Raw genomic sequence first — 19,209 nt, 5'->3', positions numbered from 1 at the left:
TATTTTTCATCCACTATCCGGTATCTGTATTGAAGTCCGTTAAATTTATATCGGAAAATCTCATATTGGGAGTAAATCACTCCGTAATAAAGGTGACGATAACACCATATGCGAATATCAGTTAAGAAATTAAACATGTGATGCTTCGACCGCACATCTGTTGTTGGAATTAGGAGAGATTGCTAATGTTATCAAATGAACAGTTATTCAATCGAGTTTCCCTTTCCTATTTATGAGCATGACTAGCTTTAACGAGGAGGTAATTATATGGCTTATTCTACTCAACTTTATGTTTTAAGCAAAACATATCATATGTGTGTAAGAAGGTAATAATGTTGGGTAGTTAATAGCGTATTGCATTTAATCAAAAGTATGAAGACACGATCCCACATGATTGTGATCACATCATATAACATAGTTCTAAGAGTTTATTTTTCATAATAAATTTTCTTACACTATCATATCACTTTAGTAAACCGGAAAATAAGATATACTTTTGGCATCACTACTATTTGGAAAGTCTACGAGATTGTTCTTTGATCACGTTTTTCTTAAAAGTTTTATAAATATTTTGAATTATGAATTATTATGACTTATAATACTTTTTATGTAATTTTCAAAAATATAAATTTTGTTTAAAAAAACTTGAAGAATTTATGCCCAAATTCACCGTCAAAGTTAAGTACTCTGACTCTAAACTATGTCAATCTTTTTAAAATAGAGGGAGTATATATTATTTGACATGCAATGCCCGTATTCACCTATATGGCACTAAACAATTAGAGCCTTTTTCCATAGCATAATCCAACCATTAAGACATTGAAAACATAAGTTGAGAATCAAATCATACTATTTAATTTCATTTTTATCCTAATTGTACTTGTGTTTAGTAGGGAGGAAAGAGGAGATTAACGAAAGATGGGGCCATGTCCAGTCCATAAGTAGTGCGTTATTAACACACTATTACATAGTAAGCCGCCCACCGTATCTCAAAATAGTTTTTCAGAGGGAGAGCTTTCGAATGGTTAGGTCGTTTACTTCATGGAAACTTCTTTACCACTTAAACAATAGAGCTTGTGAACAACAACTATAAATAGGACATGACTACTTCTTAGATATCCATTCTACAAATTTTGAAAACTACTAAAGGATTAGAATTCTAGAGAAATATTAATTAGCTACGATATACGTACATCATTTTCTTGTTATTCTTTTATTCTTCTCCCGTTTCAAGAAATTAAGATTGAGAAGATGGGGTTCATTTCAAGCATCGACAATGAGCTGCTTTCTAAGGTAGCAACCAATAATGGGCATGGTGAAAACTCAGCCTATTTTGATGGTTGGAAGGCCTATGAAATTGATCCTTTTCATCCAACACAAAATTCTGATGGGGTTATTCAGATGGGTCTCGCAGAAAATCAGGTAACAAGAAAAAACTAGTAACACGCTTCCTCGGTTCCATATGATACTCTTTTCTTTTAATCTGTTCTAAAATAAAGAATGTTATCTTTATATATTTAGATCTTTTTGATGTTAAACTTTTCGTTTATCTTTGATGATATACTTTTATAGCCCCCAAGCCTCTAAAACAGAACTTTTGGTATGTGTCAAAAGTATTCTTTTTCAAAACGCTATGCTCAGTCAAACATTTCCATTTAAAATGAAACTGAGGGAGTATATATTGTTTAAACGATGCGTTTCCAGAAACATAGGTTTATGTTTTTGTTGATGTTGTTGCAGCTTTGCTTTGATTTAATACAAGAATGGGTGGTGAAGAATCCAAAAGCCTCCATTTGCACAGCTGAAGGGTCTCAAGATTTCAAGGATATTGCAATTTATCAAGATTATCATGGTTTGCCAGAATTCCGAAGTGTATGAACTTTAAACTGAAAAATTATTATACCAACATTAACTAAAACCTGAAAAGTTATTATATCAACATTTCTTTTTCTTTTACCTTTTTTTAAACCAGTGTTGTATATATGTGCAGGCTGTTGCAAGGTTTATGGAAAAAGTGAGAGGAGACAGAATCAGAATTGAGGCAGAGCGCATAGTGATGAGTGGAGGGGCAACTGGAGCTCATGAATTACTGGCCTTCTGCTTGGCTGATCCTGGAGAGGCATTTCTGGTTCCTACACCCTATTATCCAGGGTAAAGCACCATCTCATATCTTAGTATTTTTTTGCTTTCTCCTCCAGTATCCTACAGACGTCTCGACTAATTAATTTGCGTCATATAGGGCCTATACTAAAGGGAGAATCGTTCTCTACTAGGATTTTTTTCATTCTTAGAGCTCAAACTCGAAATCTCCAATTAAGAGTCGAGAGGTCCTAGTTCATTCCACTACAGCCCATGGTGATTCTCATACCTTAGTCATTCACCCCAAACCCTAGCATTATGAATAACCCCTTTTATTATATGAAACTACGAATATTGGAAATTATATTCTAGTATAGTAAAAGATAATATTTCCTCCACGACTTCTTTTTATTTTATTTTATTTAATCCAAAAAAGATTAACAGCATTATATATTTAAATATTTACTTTTTCTTCATACCAACTCCTATAGGAATTGACACGATGTGTATAGTATGCCTCTTTGGAGCATAAACAAATAGTACCACTTCTACATTAGTAATAACGATATACTTTTGATATTTTAATTAAGGATAGTTAATTCTCATGTAGAAGCCTTTGTTTTTTTACTTAAATTCGTGTTCGATCAAACACCACCAAACAAATTACAGGACGGATCGTGTAACATGCATGGTTTTCTATTTTGTCTTCAGCACCCGGAAAGAAATTCTCCTTAAGTTTTTTTCTGGGACAAAATATTGAAGTACTAATAAGTATTTTCAAATTTTTTTATTTGCAGATTTGACAGAGATTTGAGGTGGCGAACTGGGGTGCAACTTTTTCCTGTTGTTTGTGAAAGCTCTAACAATTTCAAGGTCACAAAAGAAGCCTTAGAAGCTGCATACCAGAAAGCTCAAGAATCCAATATTACAGTAAAGGGCTTGCTTTTAAACAATCCATCTAATCCACTGGGCACAATCTTAGACAGGGAAACATTAAAAGACACAGTAAGGTTCATTAACGAGAAAAACATCCACCTCGTATGTGACGAAATATACGCTGCCACAATCTTTAACAAGCCCGATTTCATCAGCATATCCGAAGTAATAATGGAGGAAGATGTTGAATGTGACCGCGATTTAATACACATTGTTTATAGCCTGTCAAAGGATTTGGGATTTCCTGGATTCAGAGTCGGGATTATTTACTCATACAACGATGTTGTAACAAATTGTGCCCGAAAAATGTCAAGTTTCGGGTTAGTTTCAACACAAACTCAATTCTTGATTTCAAACATGCTATCGGACGAAAATTTCGTTACGAAATTCATTGGTGAGAGTAGTGAAAGGTTACAAAAAAGACATGGCATGTTTACTAGGGGACTTGCACAAGTGGGGATTAACACATTGAAGAGTAACGCTGGCTTGTTTATATGGATGGATTTGAGAAGGCTTCTTAAGGAGCTTACATTCGAAGCTGAGCTCGAACTTTGGCGAATAATTATTAATGAAGTTAAACTTAATGTTTCGCCCGGTTGTTCTTTTCATTGTTCAGAGCCTGGTTGGTTTAGAGTTTGTTTTGCAAATATGGATGATGAAACTATGAGGATTGCCTTAAGAAGGATTAACAACTTTGTGATTCAACGTAAAGGGATTGAAGGAGGAGTCAAGAAATTACAATGTCGGAGGAGTAAATTGGAGATTAGTTTATCGTTCAGAAAATTGGATGATTTTATGAACTCTCCTCACTCTCCAATGTCTTCGCCTTTGGTCCAGGCTAGGACATAAAAGTTAAAAAAAGGGGGGTTATTACTTATTAGAACTTGTAATGTTTCTTTTTCTTTATATTTCCTTGTTCGAAATTGAATGAATAATCAAGTCTTAACCACCGCTTTTACTGCATTTAGTAATATTTGTATTGTTCAGTCTTCGGCCTTGAACATTTTTTACCTTGGCTTTCAATTTTTTTTTACTGAAGAAAAGGATTGGTGGGGTTTACCTTATTTGAAATTTTAAATTAAAAGGACGTAATAAAAGTGTTTCCAAAATTGTACAGTTATACAATAATACAATGTTGACTCTCTTTTGGTACAATTTGACATATTACTTTATTTAGGAATAGCATAAATTTAATAAAATGTTGGTACGCGGTTGCCATTTCAATTGGATGGTAAGACTTATCCGTACGCACTTAAAAAATAGGGTGGAGCTTATCATTAGGCTGCTAAATTCTCTAATATCCATTGAGTTCAGAGTATCTGGACTAAAGCACTCTTCAACACAAATTGATGTTAAAACCATCCAAACTCCAACTCATTAGTATTTTGACTATCATCAACAAGTCAACTAAATCTCTTAAAATCCCTCCATTATCTAGCTTTTACTAGTCCTCTATTTGATTTGGCAATGCAAGGGGTTATTTGGAAAGTGCAGATACTTAATACTAACGATAATATTGAAAAATAATAATAAATGTCTCATGATTTACTAAAATTAGAAAGTAAAAGGAAAAATTTATTTTTAGTATAAGACTAGTAAAAGGGAATGGAGGGAATAATAAAATATGTTGAAAGTTAAGCTGGCATTATTTTAAGAGTTCATTACTCAGATGATTATCCAACTTCAAAATATTATGGACTAAAGTTACTTTTTTTCGTTTGTAACATGAAAGTCACTCAACTATTCTTATTGTACACAAATGATCACTCAACAGAAATTATCAAACTTTCCGATGAAAAAATATGACATGGTAGTCCATATAGAACTTTTTATATTTTTGGACAAAATAAAATAATTAACACCCAAACAAAATATAGAAAATCCCCCGTACACCCAACTTGACAAGCTAAAAATTAAAATCCATCCCGCTAAATAGAATGAAATGCTAAAACATATGCATGTTGCAAATGCATTTCTCTTCTTCTTATAAAAAATAGATTTTCTTTTTATGGTTTTACTCAAAGACTAATTAAGGACTAGACTAACATGCATTTTTCTTTTCTCAATGACTTGTATGATTCTTTTTCATGATTTTTTTCTACTTTTATAATATAATAACGGGTACGAGATTAAGAACTAGAGTGAACCATGAAAAAAGAAGAAAGTAACTTATTACATGCAAGTCATGACTTACTAGGTAAATACTAGTAAGATTTATCGATAGTAAAGTTCTTTATATTGCTAATATATATAATTTAAATCCATAACAAAAAGCAAACGCAAAAACCTTTTGGCTAGTTGGGGTTGAAGAGAAGAGGTTGCCATTTTCTCAGTGTTGAGAGATCTTTTCACACAACTAGAAAATGGGCCTATGGCAACAGTTTGTTAGTAACGGTTCACAAATCGTTGCCATAAAGAGGATATAGTAATCGTTACAACCGTTACAATAGCATTTGGGTGATATCAGCATACTTTAACTGTCAAACCGTTCCAATTGTAGCAGAACCGTTGCCATAGAATGTAACCGTTCCAATAAACAGATTTATGGAACGGTTCTGGATGTTTTTTTATGGGAACAATTTTTCATTCCCTTTTCATTTCCCCCCCGAAATTTGGTAAACCCGCCAAATGAACCCCCATTTTTTTTTTTGTATTTTTGATTAATTTTAATAATGTAAATATGAAGTTAATTAAAACCTTTTCTCCTTTTCCCAGCAAACCCACCCACCGGTTCATTAGATATATCCAATGAACCCATCTTCTTCTTTTTTCCTCTCAAGATTCATTCCCTCAAAATCCTCTCTTTCACTCCTAAACTCCAAATCCAGAAATAGATTCATCTCAAAATCCTCTCTTTCCCTAAGATCTTTCTACTTCTAATGTATTTCATATCCTTATAGATTCATCTCAAGGATAGTTTCTAACCTTTCCCAAATCCCCAAATTCCAAAATCAATTTTATGCTAGAATCGGAGAAGCCGTCTAAACGAATATGTAAGTTTTGTTATCTGATTTGGTTTTTTTCCTTTAATCGTTCCTTTTTCTTTAATTTTAGGTCGTTTGTAACCCACACCGAGTTCTTGAATTTTAGATTATTAATGTGGATCGTCTTCTACTGGAGTTTTGAGTGATATTGCTATTGTTGATAGTCGTTCGTCTTTGGATTGGAGAGAGAAATGTGTTGTTACTACAGTCAAAAATCAAGGTAGTTGTGGTCTGCTCAGTTTATTACATTATATTTTAGTTGTATCTTTATGGTGATTTCATTTTTGTGGAGGATATATAAATTGTGCATAGTAGAGCCAACAGTACAAATTTTTATAAAGTTTGGATTTTGATGATATTTATCTTAAATGACAATGGAAACTTGTGATGTTTTTTGCCTTTTTCTCTTGTCTAGGAAACTTGTAATTTCTCTTACAATGTTCAGTTGTCCCTGATCTTTCTTCCTATTTCATCAGAGATTCATTAGCTTCCGTTTCTTCCTTCACTAACACACAACTGGTCATTCTATTATTCTTTACAATATCGCCGTGAAAACACAGAACTGGTCACTGTAAAAAGGCATTCAACAGAGCAGCCAACAAGATAACTTTTCCACTTAGCTTTAACGTGTAGAAATGGAAGTTTACTTCAAGAATCCTAAATTTTATCCTATAAGATTATTAAAGAAGTCTAAGAGCTCCTATAATTCACAACATTCAATTTGAACAAGAGTAATGTGACAGCCTTACATTTGATAAACTTAATTTACTAGCCAGATTGTTGGTTTTACTACTAAGCTGCTTGACTATCTTCATAACAGAGCACATCCGAGGAGTAAAACGTGATTGAATTGTCATTCGTTTTAGCTATTGAACCATAAACTTCACCAGACTACTCCAGAAATGATGCCCGTGCACTGTTTCTCTCTTTCTTTCTTTCTAGTGAAGCAATTTTAGAAATTTAAGGCATCCAATATTACCTTTTTTGGTTATTCAGTAGGGTACACATATAAATCAGAGTGACAGATTGCAGATAGATGAAAGACCTTACACTTTCATGGCATTTAATATCTCTGTGAGAACTGATTGTGTATTCGAGGTGATAGGTCCATATAACTTCTCATCTGCCACAAGCTTTTCATTTTTGAACTGATCCAAAGGGGACGAATGCCATGAGTGAAGTACACTAGCAGTCTGGATAGTTCACCTTGTTTGAGGGTGTACGCTATATGATTTTATTGAATCTGTAGTTTTTGCCTCAACTGGTGTGGGTAAACATACGGTTGAAACTTGTTTGAGAGTGACGAAGTCATTCGTGTGGCACCCCCCTCAGAAGGATCTTGTTTCCTCCCAATCAAAAGTGGTGTTGACTTGGTGCTATTAATATCCCTGAAGAAGGAAAAAGAGTTTTCACCATGACTCTTATTGAGATTTTCCTATAAAAACCCACAGAAGAAATATTATTAATCTCCAGAAAGTGACATGTTGGCTTCAGCAACCTCATACGAGTGGAGAAACCATAATAAATCAAAGTGAGAAAGACAAAATTCGTCATTTGTTTTTTATCAAGATATGAGAGCTAGCAACAAGAATCAAATAATGTTTATTGAGAGCTAGCAACAAGAATCAAATATTCTACATGGCGAATGAGAGCTAGATAAATGTTTCATGAGATATTACTGATTTGGTCGCTAGTCTTTTTTCTTATTATTCGTTTAAATATGAACTTACTAACTTTAATCTGGTATACACCACTTTTTATATAATCAGGAAAAAAAGAAAGAAACTTCTGAACCTCTATCAAGCAAGGACATCTTTGTGGCTACAAGGCCTCGTATGCGGATACTCTTAATAAAATTGTACGAGTTATTAATTTAAAGTTTGTTGTTATCATAGACGACAAAAGCTTAGGGGCTCTATTTATAAAAGAATTACATGTGGTTATTCCATGCTAAAGCATGACCCAACAATATCCTTTAAAAGTATTCGATTGTAAATAATATTTCTTAAAGTTTTTAGTTAGATATGAGGACACAAATTATATTTTTTATATAAGTAAACTTCTTGCAGTAGAAGAGTATTGGATGTACAGATACAACTGCAAAAGCTAAAGAAAAGAGGAAGTGAGAAGAAAGTGAGGATGACTGCGGTCATTAGTGACCACCCTTAATTAGTTCCTGTGAAGAAGATCAATTTTCAGCTCATGGCACACAATCTCTATGAGTCCTAATACATGCAGATCTAGAGGGAGCTAGTTTCAGAGAGAAGTGATGAAGCAAAAGTTGTGCACTGAGTTTTGGAAATTTTCTGAATGAATATTTCAACAGTTGTACAGGGCTTTATACACGTGTTTCTCAACATAATTACTCGACCTTCTTAACACTCCTAATTACAGTTATAACTAACTATCCAACTTCAGTTAACACTACTAACGAAAGTTACTCTGTTAGTGCTACTAACTATAGTTACTACACCATAGTTACTTAACCAATCCCACTCTCAATACTCCCCCTTAAGCTGGTTGGTACAAAAACATTAAGCACTCCCAGCTTGGACATCAGGTACTCATGTTGTGGGTTTCTTAAAGCCTTTGTAAGAATATTTGCCAGCTGGTCCCTTGTATTGACATGAACAATCTTTATAATTCCTTGTTGGATCTTTTCTCGAATAAAGTGGCAATCTATCTCGATATACTTTGTTCTTTTGTGATACACTAGATTTGCAGCTATCTGTAGTACTTCCTTGTTGTCACAGTGTAACTCAACATGCATTTCAATTTTAGTTCCAAGTTCCCTGAACAATCCAATCACCCAAACTAATTCTGACATAGTAGAAGCCATGCTTCTTTACTCAGACTCTGCTGAACTCCTTGACACAGTATTTTTTTCTTTGATTTTCAAGAAATAAGTGAATCACCATTCTTTACTATGAATCCTGTGACTGACTTTCTAGTATTTGAACATGATGCCCAGTCCGCATCACAATATGTAGTTATTTTGTTACTCTTCTTGCTACTCATCAATACTCCCATTCCTGGTTCCCTTTTAATATACCTTACAATTCTTAATGATGCCTCCCAATGAGACCTTTTAGGATATTGCATGAATTGGCTAAGTGTCTGCACAGCAAAAGCAATATCAAGTCTGGTTAATGTCAGGTACAATAACTTACAAATCAGCCTTTGGTACTGCTCTCTATCTTCAAACAGCTCATCAGTGTTTTCCCCTGCAACATCATTTGATTCTTTGCTGGTGAATTTCTGATTGTTGTCAAGAGGTGTGTTTACTGTTTTGGAGGCACTCAGTCCCACATCTGAGATGAGTTCTAAAGAATATTTTCTCTGGTTCATCAAGATTCTTTGTTGTGACCTACAAAATTCAATCCCCAAGAAATACTTTAGCTCACCAAGGTCTTTTACTTTGAAAGCTTCCTGCAAATCCCCTTTTGTAGCAAGAATTTGTGCTAAGTTATTTCCTGTCACTAACATATCATCCACATACACTAGGATGATCACTATGTTGCTTCTCTGTTTCTTTGTGAAAAAGGAATAGTCCATGTTACTTTGCACAAAATCTTGCTTGGTCAGTGCTTCACATTCCACTGTCTTCTATCTTGCTTGAGTCCATACAAGGATTTGACAAGCTTACAAACTGCTCCTTTATTCTCCCCTAGCTTGCAAAACCTTTTGGGAGCTGCATGTAAACCTCTTCATAGAGGTCGCCTTGTAAAAAGGCATTGTAAACATCCATTTGACGGAGATACCAATCTTGAGCAGTTGCCATAGAAATCACTGCTCTAACAATCACTATTTCCACCATTGGTGAGAAGGTTTCTTGATAGTCAACTCCCTCATGCTGATTGTACCCTTTAGCTATGAGCCTTGCTTTAAATCTCTCTATAGTACCATTGGCTTGATATTTAACCTTGAAGACCCATTTGCAGCCTATAGGAGACTTCCCTGGTGGCAGTTGAACAATTTTCCATATTTTGTTCTCTTCAAGGGCCTGTATCTCTGCCTTCATTGCTTCCATCCAACGTGGGTCCTGTGAAGTTTCTGAGAAAGTTCTTGGTTCAATGATTGATGTAAAATCTTCTAGGTAGTGTTGATAGTGTGGCTTTAGCTTATCATAACTAATATAGTTCTGCATAACATATGGGATATCGGGTCTAGTGTTGTTGTAGCTGTAATGTAGTCACTCATCATGCATGATTCATTTTATCTCTATCTGATCTTCTCAAAGGCTCCATATCTGGAACAACAGGTTGTGCAGAGGAAGGCAATATGGGCTCCTGAGGTGCATGAGACTCATGGTTGAGTTGGTTCTCATAACCAATGTCCTGCACATTTGGAGTAGGCAGTTAATTCAGATGGTCCTCATGGCCAATGTCAATATCCTGTACATATGGAGTACTAGGTTGATCTATCACTTTCACATCCTCAAGAGGAGAAGATGCGTCATCTGGTTCTGTTATAGAAGGAGTTTCTACACCAGGAAATGCATCATTATAAGAGTCATCTGGTTCCAAAAACAGATGGTATTGTGATTGCCTCCTATTTTTGAAAGGAAAGACTGTTTCCCTGAAGATAACATCCCTATTCACAAAGAACTTCTGATTATTCAAATCAAGTAACACATAGCCTTTTATCACTTCTGAACACCCCATTAGAACAACTGCTATAGCTTTTGTATCAAACTTATCATGGCTGTTCAGTTTCTTGGCATAGCAAAGACATTCAAATGTCCTTAAATGATACAAGTTGGCTTTGTGTTTATGGAATATTTCATATGGACTTTTACCCCTCAGAACCACTGATGGTAGTCTATTAATGATGTAGACTGCAGTGAGAACATAGTGCCCCAAGTACCTCGAAGGAATTCCTCCTTGAAATCTCAAGGCTCTTGCTACTTCTAATATATGTCTATGCTTCCTCTCAGCTATTCCATTCTGCCGAGGAGTATAGACACAAGTCTTCTAATGCACAATTCCATATTGCTGTAAGAGATCACTACACCCATTGCTTAAAAATTCTCCTCCATTAACTGATCTAATTGCACTGATTGTTCTGTTAAACTGATTCAATAACAGTTTAATGAAGTTTCTTAGCACAACCACCACATCATTTTTCAGCTTTAATAAGTACAGACAAGTCATTCTAGAGTGATCATCTACCATAGTAAGAAAGAGTTTATTTCCATCAAAGGTTTGTACATTATAAGGCCCCCATACATCAATGTGCAACAAGTTGAAAACTTCACAAGCTCTACTAGTACTGTCTGGGAAAGGCAATCTAGTGTGTCTAGATAATGGGCACACCACATTTTTTCAACTGACTTCTACAATTATTCTGAGAAAAATGAAAAATTTGACTCAATGGCTTCAAAGAGGCATGGCCTAATCTATTATGCCAAATTTCAACATCTTGTTTCTCCTTGCTTGCAACCAAGCTAACCAACTGATTTGCACTGTCTTTAGTAGGAGCTTATGTAAGCAGATATAGTCCTCCTCTTTCCTTACCAATCCTCCTTACCTTCCCACTGCAAAGGTCCTGGAACACACAGAATTCAGGAAAAAATAAAGTTGAGCATATTAATTCTCTTGTAAGCTTTGACACTGATAGTAGATTATTCTTAAAATCTAGGACAGCACATTGCTCACTACTTCCTTATCTGTCAATCTACAAGTCCCTGAATGAGTCACATGCGTGAAGGATCCATTAGGTAGATTAACTCTTTTTTCTTTTGGATCTCCTACTTTAACCGTGTTTTCCAACAGACTCAAGTTAGAGGTCATATGATTTGTCGCTCCAGTGTCTATAATCCACTCTTTGTTTTATGATCCTATGAAGAAAGCAATAATAGCATCATTACCTGCCATGTTGACTGAATTGACTGAGTTTTCTACTACATTTTCCATGCCTTGTTCAATCAACATCGAGTAAGCCTTGTTCACTGTTGGTATGGGAATCATCATTAGGATTTGGCTACGAGCTTGCCCATATGATTCGTTCCATCCTATCAGAAATTGCAGTAACTTCTGTCTCTTCATGAACTACACATAAACATGAGATCTAAGGCAATCGCATGGAGATAGATGTAGGGCATCAACCTCATCCCACAACAAGCGTAATTTTGAAAAATAAGTAGCAACACTACTGGTTCCATAAGTCACAATCGCAATTTGTTTGTGAAGCTGGAATATTCGAGATCCATCAATTTTGTCGAATCTCTCCTTCAAATCACTCCAAACTACACTGACACTTGATGAATACACTATTCTACTAAGCAATTGACTTGAAACACAATTTATTATCCACGACAACACAATCGCATTGCATCTCTCCCAAAGACCAGTCAAATTCAGACCAAACTTCTCCTTCCTACATGTTCAATCGATGAAACCTAACTTGTTATGACCTAGGATTGCAATTCTCATCTCACGACTCCACACTGAGTAGTTTTCTGATCATGTCAGTTGCATAGAGATCAACGCAATCCCTGAATTGTTGGTAGAATTAAGGAAAAGAGGATGATTATGGCTCAATTTCTTTGGTACTTCATTGTCTACCTCTGTCGCCATATTTCTCACAAACTCCGTGTGTAATAAAGCTTCAATTGAAGAATACGTCCACATTAATGGTCGCTAGGGCTCTGATACCATGTGAAGAATATCATTTCTCAACTCATGGCTCACAATCTCTGTGAGCCCTAACACATGCAGATCGAGAGGGAGCTAGTTTTAGAGAGAAGAAATGAAGCAATTAGTTGTGCACTGAGTTTTGGAAATTTTTTGAATGAATATTTCAATAGCTGTACATGGCTTTATACACGTGTTTCTCAACATAATTAACCGACCTTCTTAACACTCCTAATTACAGTTATAACTAACTATCTTACTTCAGTTAACACTACTAACTACAGTTACTACACCTTAACTACAAAAATGTGGCAGCCAAGGCTTTTTCAAAGTATGACTCTTATTTTTATGAGATTCCGAGAAAATCTTATTAACGTATTTCTTATGCATTTCATGCATTTATACATGTATATTGACCTATGACCAGATGGCGTTATATACGCGTATATATATATATATATATATATATATATATATATATATATATGGGATATGGGAAAAGGTTACGGCGTTATATACGCACCACCACCTGATTAGCTGGTATACGTTGATGATTTTTCCCACAGTGGCCGAGATGATATGATGGGATGCCCTCAGAGGCCTGATGGTGTTATGAAACATGTACCTATGCACGACATGACAATCATACGCATATGCATGACACTATAATTATTTCATGATTTACTGAGTTATCCAGACTTACAGGTTTAGTCATTTACTCTATAATTCTTCCATGTCTGTTATGTACTTATTTATGTGCCTTACATACTCGGTACATTATTCGTACTGACGTCCCTTTTGCCTGGGGATGCTGCGTTTCATGCCCGCAGGTCCTGATAGACAGGTCTAGAGTCCTCCAAGTAGGCTATCAGCTTAGGGGAAGATGTTGGTGTGCTCTATTTGCTTCGGAATTGCTTGTTTGGTTAGTATGATTTAGACACATATTGTTTGGTATGGCGGGACTATGTCCTGACCTTTACGACATTTATGTACTCTTAGAGGCTTGTATACATATGTCGTGTACGTGAAAGATTGTACGGCCTTGTCGGCCTATGTTTTGAGTTTATAAATGATCATGTTGGCCTATTAGGCCCGTATGTCACGTGTATATGATGATGTAATAAGAAAGATACGTTACGTTGGTACTCGGTTGAGTAAGGTACCGGGTGCCCATCGCGGCCCATCGGTTTGGATCGTGACAAAAGTGGTATTAGAGCAGTTCTGTCCTAGGGATGTCTACAAGCCGTGTCTAGTAGAGTTTTATTTATGGGTGTGTCGTGCACCATACTTATAAGCAGGAGGCTATAGGGCATTTAGGACTGTCACTCTTTTTTCTTACTCTAGATCGTGTGGTAGAGCTCACTTATAAGAATTTAAATCCCGAACTTCTATTCGTAATAAGTCAATGCCTACATTCAGAAAGACGATCGATAAGAAATATAGCTGTGGAAGTGTTAAGTTAAAGGAAACTCGATTTTGCATCTTGCTTATGATGAGTAAATAAGAGGTCTTAAGCAGATCATGCGTATACTAAAAGGTGTACGGTTCTTGATAAGGAGTTTTTAGGAAAGAATACTTATCCACTCTTACGGTAAAATAGAATAACGGAATCGAAAGTTAGACACGCATTGCAGCAAGTAAAAGAAGCAAGGTGAAGAAGGGTACGAGGTACCCAGTTAATAAAGATTATCCTTATTTACCATTCAGGAAGAGAGATATAAGCATTTTGAGTTACCTTTAACAGTAACATAGGTATGTATAATTGGCCACACTGATCTGAGTTATGCTCTATGGGAGCTAACAAATATGGTTTAAGAGAAGGACATAATATCATAATCCGGCTGGGGTTAGGGTGAGCCAAAATGGTGGATGAATTATTTGCGTTAGTTGACATTTCTGAAGGATATTGCAAATGTGCTAATAGATCTCCTTGTGAGACACCCAGATGATGCACACTAAAATAGTACAGCTAGATATGAGTACTACAAAGATAGGAACTAGAAACCTTGAATGGATAAATATTATCTTAGTATGGCTCCCGTCCCTAGTAGAGGGAGAATGTTAGGCAGCCCGAAGAGCCAGTAGATGGAGCAAGGGAAGGTAAAAAGCGAAAAAATGTCTTGTTAAAGTTTTCAGGATAAAGTGATAAATAGAAATATTAGCAGGGAAGTACGAAGAGGGATAATGAAGCATTATGGGTGAGATGTGATACATGGATGGCAACAGTAGAGTGTTACAGAATCTATAGTCAAATGAAAAAAGGATACGGGAGGTGATGTGCCTTAAGACAACAAGAGAGTATAGGCCATACAGTCACATCCTAATTTCGAGAAATAAGTTCGCGACTCTAACGTGATTAACAGAAGGAAAAGTTAGACCCCAGAGTAATAGAAACCAGTATGGATTGGTGAACAAGATAAATTAAACATGAATTAGGGACTGAGTGATTTGATAATAGTCAGCATCATGAGAATTTCAGATTTCGTTCCGGCGATAAAAGAATGGACAACAGAAGAATATTCATGAGGAATTCAGAGAAAGGTCATTCAAGAAGACACTTTCCTAAAAGGAAGCAATGTGAGCAAAGTTAAGCTTAAAGGACTAAGTGTGCCAGTTACATTAAGTGTCACCCTCGTGAGTAAGGAATTTTATTATCCTTAGTGCAGAAGGATTACCGCAAGGCGGGTAAGAGTCGTCGATAATGTGAAAAGATGCCAATGAGGTAAAACATCTATACGTAGATCATTGTAGCGCTAAATCTTAGTACTTCCCTAAATGGGGGATTCAGCCTCACAGTTATGACATTATAATACTTGAGATAGATTCTATTCATATGGGGGAGTTAAAAAGGTACCGTATGAGTATTACAGAAATAAAAGAGAATGCCGTTGGGAAGATAGTAAAAATATCAAGTTTAGAAGCAAACCTACAAGCATAAGGGCGTGGAGGTAAGTAACTACGGATAATTATAGGCGATGAAGGACATCAAAAATTCCGTCGGGTAAACAAGGTAATAAGCTCGCAGCCTTGCAAAAATCAGGTGGTCCTCCCTAAGTACTACAATGGAAGACCAGTTGAGGAAATATGGCAGAAGACTTCAACCTAAGCATAGTACCTTGAAGAAGAAATGGTCATGTAAAAACAATCTCACAACAATATTGTATGCACTCCATAAGAAAATAGAACCTACCATAGCTAATGAACGAAAAGTAAAATCAGCCGTGATATTCAAGGTCATGTGAGTTGTATGGAATTTCAATATGCGTGGGCACTAAGATAAGTTAAGTATGCACGCAAAAAAGGGGGCAGAAGGACCAGGAAAAGTAATTGCTTACGTTTGAAGAAAGCTGAGATGGAACCAAAAGAATTATTCGATTAATGATCCAGGGTTAGTTACATTATGGACGCACTTAAGGGTTCGGAGTTTTATACATACAACATATACAATCGTAGAAGATTCTGGTATACGTTAAAAGAAAGAATTGAGCCCAGGTCATAGACGAAGGATTGAATTGTTAAAGGATTGTATCATGAATATTCCTCAGCGCCCACGAAAGGCTAAACAGAATAACTAATACCATGAACTGCAGATCGGGAGACAACTTAAGCCTACATAAAGGCCGATCAGAAGAAGGAGGAAACTAAATAGTTACATCGACGAAGTAAATCAGGAATTCGATTATTGGACCCAGAAGTTATAGGAATCATGATTGAGAACATAGCATAATCACTCTTAATATCAGATGTGCAAAAGAGATAGTACAACAACCATATTCTATAACGGCTCTACGATAAAGCCAGTTAGGAAAATACCAGCCTCATAAGAATTCAGTATGGAGCTCCTACCGGATTGTATAGGCACCAGAGGTACAAGTATTATAATAGAGCTTCAAATGGTGGATGTGATTTATACCTATGTGGGGGTGGGGGGGTGGGGGAAGGTTATGAAAGAGATAAAAGAATGTGAGGTGATATTTTAAAATAAGTAAGGTAAAGGTGAACAGCATACGAAATACTCAAGTGTAGAAGGATGTGAGTGGTCCATACTTTAGGTAAAAGACTAGAAGCACTGGGATTCAGTATCCAGGAATGATAGCAGCGTCGTCAGTGACATATCTTCCAACCTATGGTTTATAGGTACTGAGAGGTCTATTTAAGAGAATAAAGAAGAGTTAGAGACGAGGTAATGTCTTGCTTGATATTCCAGAATAAAACAAGGAAGTCTATGGTGAAAAGAAGTTGAAAGAAGGCTGCGAGTAGTATAAATGGATATGTATGGATTGCAAGCTAAAAGTATGGTAGAGCAACAAGGTTGTAGGAAGACAGGAGTAAGGATAAGAAAGGGCGAGTGAGAAGGTGACGAGAATAGATAAGTCCTCGGGATTAAATCCATGAAGACATGAAGAGCTGATGGTTTCTCTAAGTTATAGAAAGCTCAATATAGTCTGAATGAACTCAAAGGAGTCTAAGACCAGTAGCATTTAGAAGAGATGGAATGCTGCCTTGATAGTACAATGAGGGTGTAATTGTGATGGATAATGGATGACATTTAGGCCTTCGATTGAGTAATGATTTGAAGAGGATTCCATGGAGTGTACGAGATTAAAATACCCACGTAAATGAATCACATTGGGATGCTAAAAAATACGGTCATTGAAGTACAGTATCACCCCTAAGTGGATCAGAAAAATCACTTCAAATATTTCTCGATGCAACGTAAGCTTTAGTGGCAAGGTATGACGTAAAAAGTTTTAAGTTATCAGTGGTATATTGTAGATTAATATTGAAGCGAATTAATAATTGATGGATAAAAGTTCAACAGTATGAGATGAGATTGGACCATCAGTCTTAAGGATAAGCAACGAGAGTAACCTGGAGTTGGTTGCAGACCTCAATAACGATAAATCGAAGTAAGAATTATGGTATAGTATGACCTACATAGATACAGTAAAGTCATACGAATGGATAACCAGGTCTATGAAATAAGATATAGCCATATTCGCAAGTTCTACAAAGTATCGAGCGAAGAACTTCAGTACACCTATAGATGCCCAGAGAGGCATCCTATTAAGCCTTGTATATGTTTATAAAGTAAGGCTTAGAGATTGGCTAAAAGCTGGAGGAAAAAGGAGAGGAGAGTCGCATAAGCACACTTACAAGGTCAGTATCGTAGAGGTTGCATGATAGAAGGTAGCAACAGTTACGAGATTGGAAGGAATTCGATCACAAGTCATGGCGTGGGAAAGAGGCCTAAAGGGGGGAATGCCTTGGCCTTTGGATTTATTCACAGAACAACTGCCTAAATGACAAGGAGAGTATTAAGGTATTCACAAGAGCTATAAGTTATAAAAATGACAAGAGCATGAGTCAACATTCGAGGACGAATGTTCCAAAGGGGGGAATGATGTTACGCCTCGCAATATTACGTCGATATTACGTCCTGCTGTATTATATTACGATGATGTTACGCTTTGCAGTACTACATTACGATGATGTTACGTTTCGCAATATTAAATTACGACGATGTTGCACCTTGTAGTATTGTACGTTGAATTTGTTGTAGGTAATTGACATCAGTCCAAGGAAAAGATTATTTGGAGATTATAAGGATTATGCTATTTCAAACAAATGATGAGTAAATTCGTGACGGTGAAAGTGGTAAGCGAATCAAAGAAAATAAATTTTCGTCCAAGTTTGACATATTGGGATAAAATACGGGCCGAGCGATAATACCCGATATTGATGGACTAGTACCATGCAAGGTACCATATGACCATGATAATAGGATATATCAAGTTTATTAAAAATAAGTAGAATTTTAAGTAATTTGAGATAATTCTTAATTATGTGGGTAATTGATTAATTATCAGATAACCGGACATTACCTAATTAATTAATAAATTATAACATAAGAATAACCCCCCCTACGTGGCAGCAGCCACTACTAAGACATATGAATCTTAGACATATTGTCTTAGGTGGCTATCTAAAATAAGACTCATTACAATCTACTTACGTGTAATATGCCTTAGTCATAAGTCTACTTACAAGACATTCAAGTTTGGTTTTCACTAGGACATTAAACAATTAAGTAAGAATCGTATACCTTCTTCCTTAGCAACGTAAAATGTTGCGGTTCTAAAGGAGTACGGTGTAACCTTTTCCAAGGATATCATATGGATTTTCCCTACTCCAGGTATATTAAGGCTATCCCTTAATTTATTTTAGCATGATCTATACGACACAAGCGAAACGAGCAAATACACAACTTCCATAAATGACTCTATTTATAGAAATACTAGAGGTGTCTATATTCTTGATTCCCCATATGAATTAGTAATTAATCACAGCACAAGGAGCAAAGAGAGATAAAATATAAATATAAGCCATAATTGAGCAATCTATCACTGAAATGGAAAGAGTCCAGTAAGCTAGACTGTATGCAAGTGCACATGATTGTAAAAGGCTTTTAAAGCTGTAGAGAAAAGGTTGAATGTACCATCATGTATCGTCTTGCTTCGCTTATATTCTGTTATTGATTCTCTTATCATTGAAATATTTGAGCAGCAAGGCTT

The 19,209-nt window shown here is 35.9% G+C and overlaps 1 protein-coding gene and 1 long non-coding RNA gene across 2 annotated transcripts; both read left to right on the top strand.

Annotated features, from left to right (window-relative positions):
* Positions 1-1,248: 1,248 nt before the first annotated feature.
* LOC107770971 (1-aminocyclopropane-1-carboxylate synthase-like) lies at positions 1,249-3,965 on the top strand (the record flags this gene model as incomplete). The annotated part of the gene is given in 4 exon segments (NM_001325086.1): positions 1,249-1,422; positions 1,741-1,872; positions 1,991-2,151; positions 2,877-3,965. Coding segments are annotated over 4 exon segments (1,452 nt in total). The 3' UTR covers positions 3,865-3,965.
* A 1,758-nt stretch (positions 3,966-5,723) lies between these two features.
* Positions 5,724-10,800, top strand: LOC107770972 (uncharacterized). Its single transcript, XR_001644718.2, has 3 exons — positions 5,724-6,008; positions 6,106-6,219; positions 10,261-10,800. It is a non-coding gene; the product is annotated as an uncharacterized LOC107770972 (long non-coding RNA).
* Positions 10,801-19,209: the final 8,409 nt, after the last annotated feature.

Source organism: Nicotiana tabacum, chromosome 15, assembly GCF_000715075.1.
Source record: "Nicotiana tabacum cultivar K326 chromosome 15, ASM71507v2, whole genome shotgun sequence".
In the NCBI taxonomy this organism is placed as follows: Eukaryota; Viridiplantae; Streptophyta; class Magnoliopsida; order Solanales; family Solanaceae; genus Nicotiana; species Nicotiana tabacum.
This window is presented reverse-complemented; position numbering and strand designations above follow the sequence as displayed.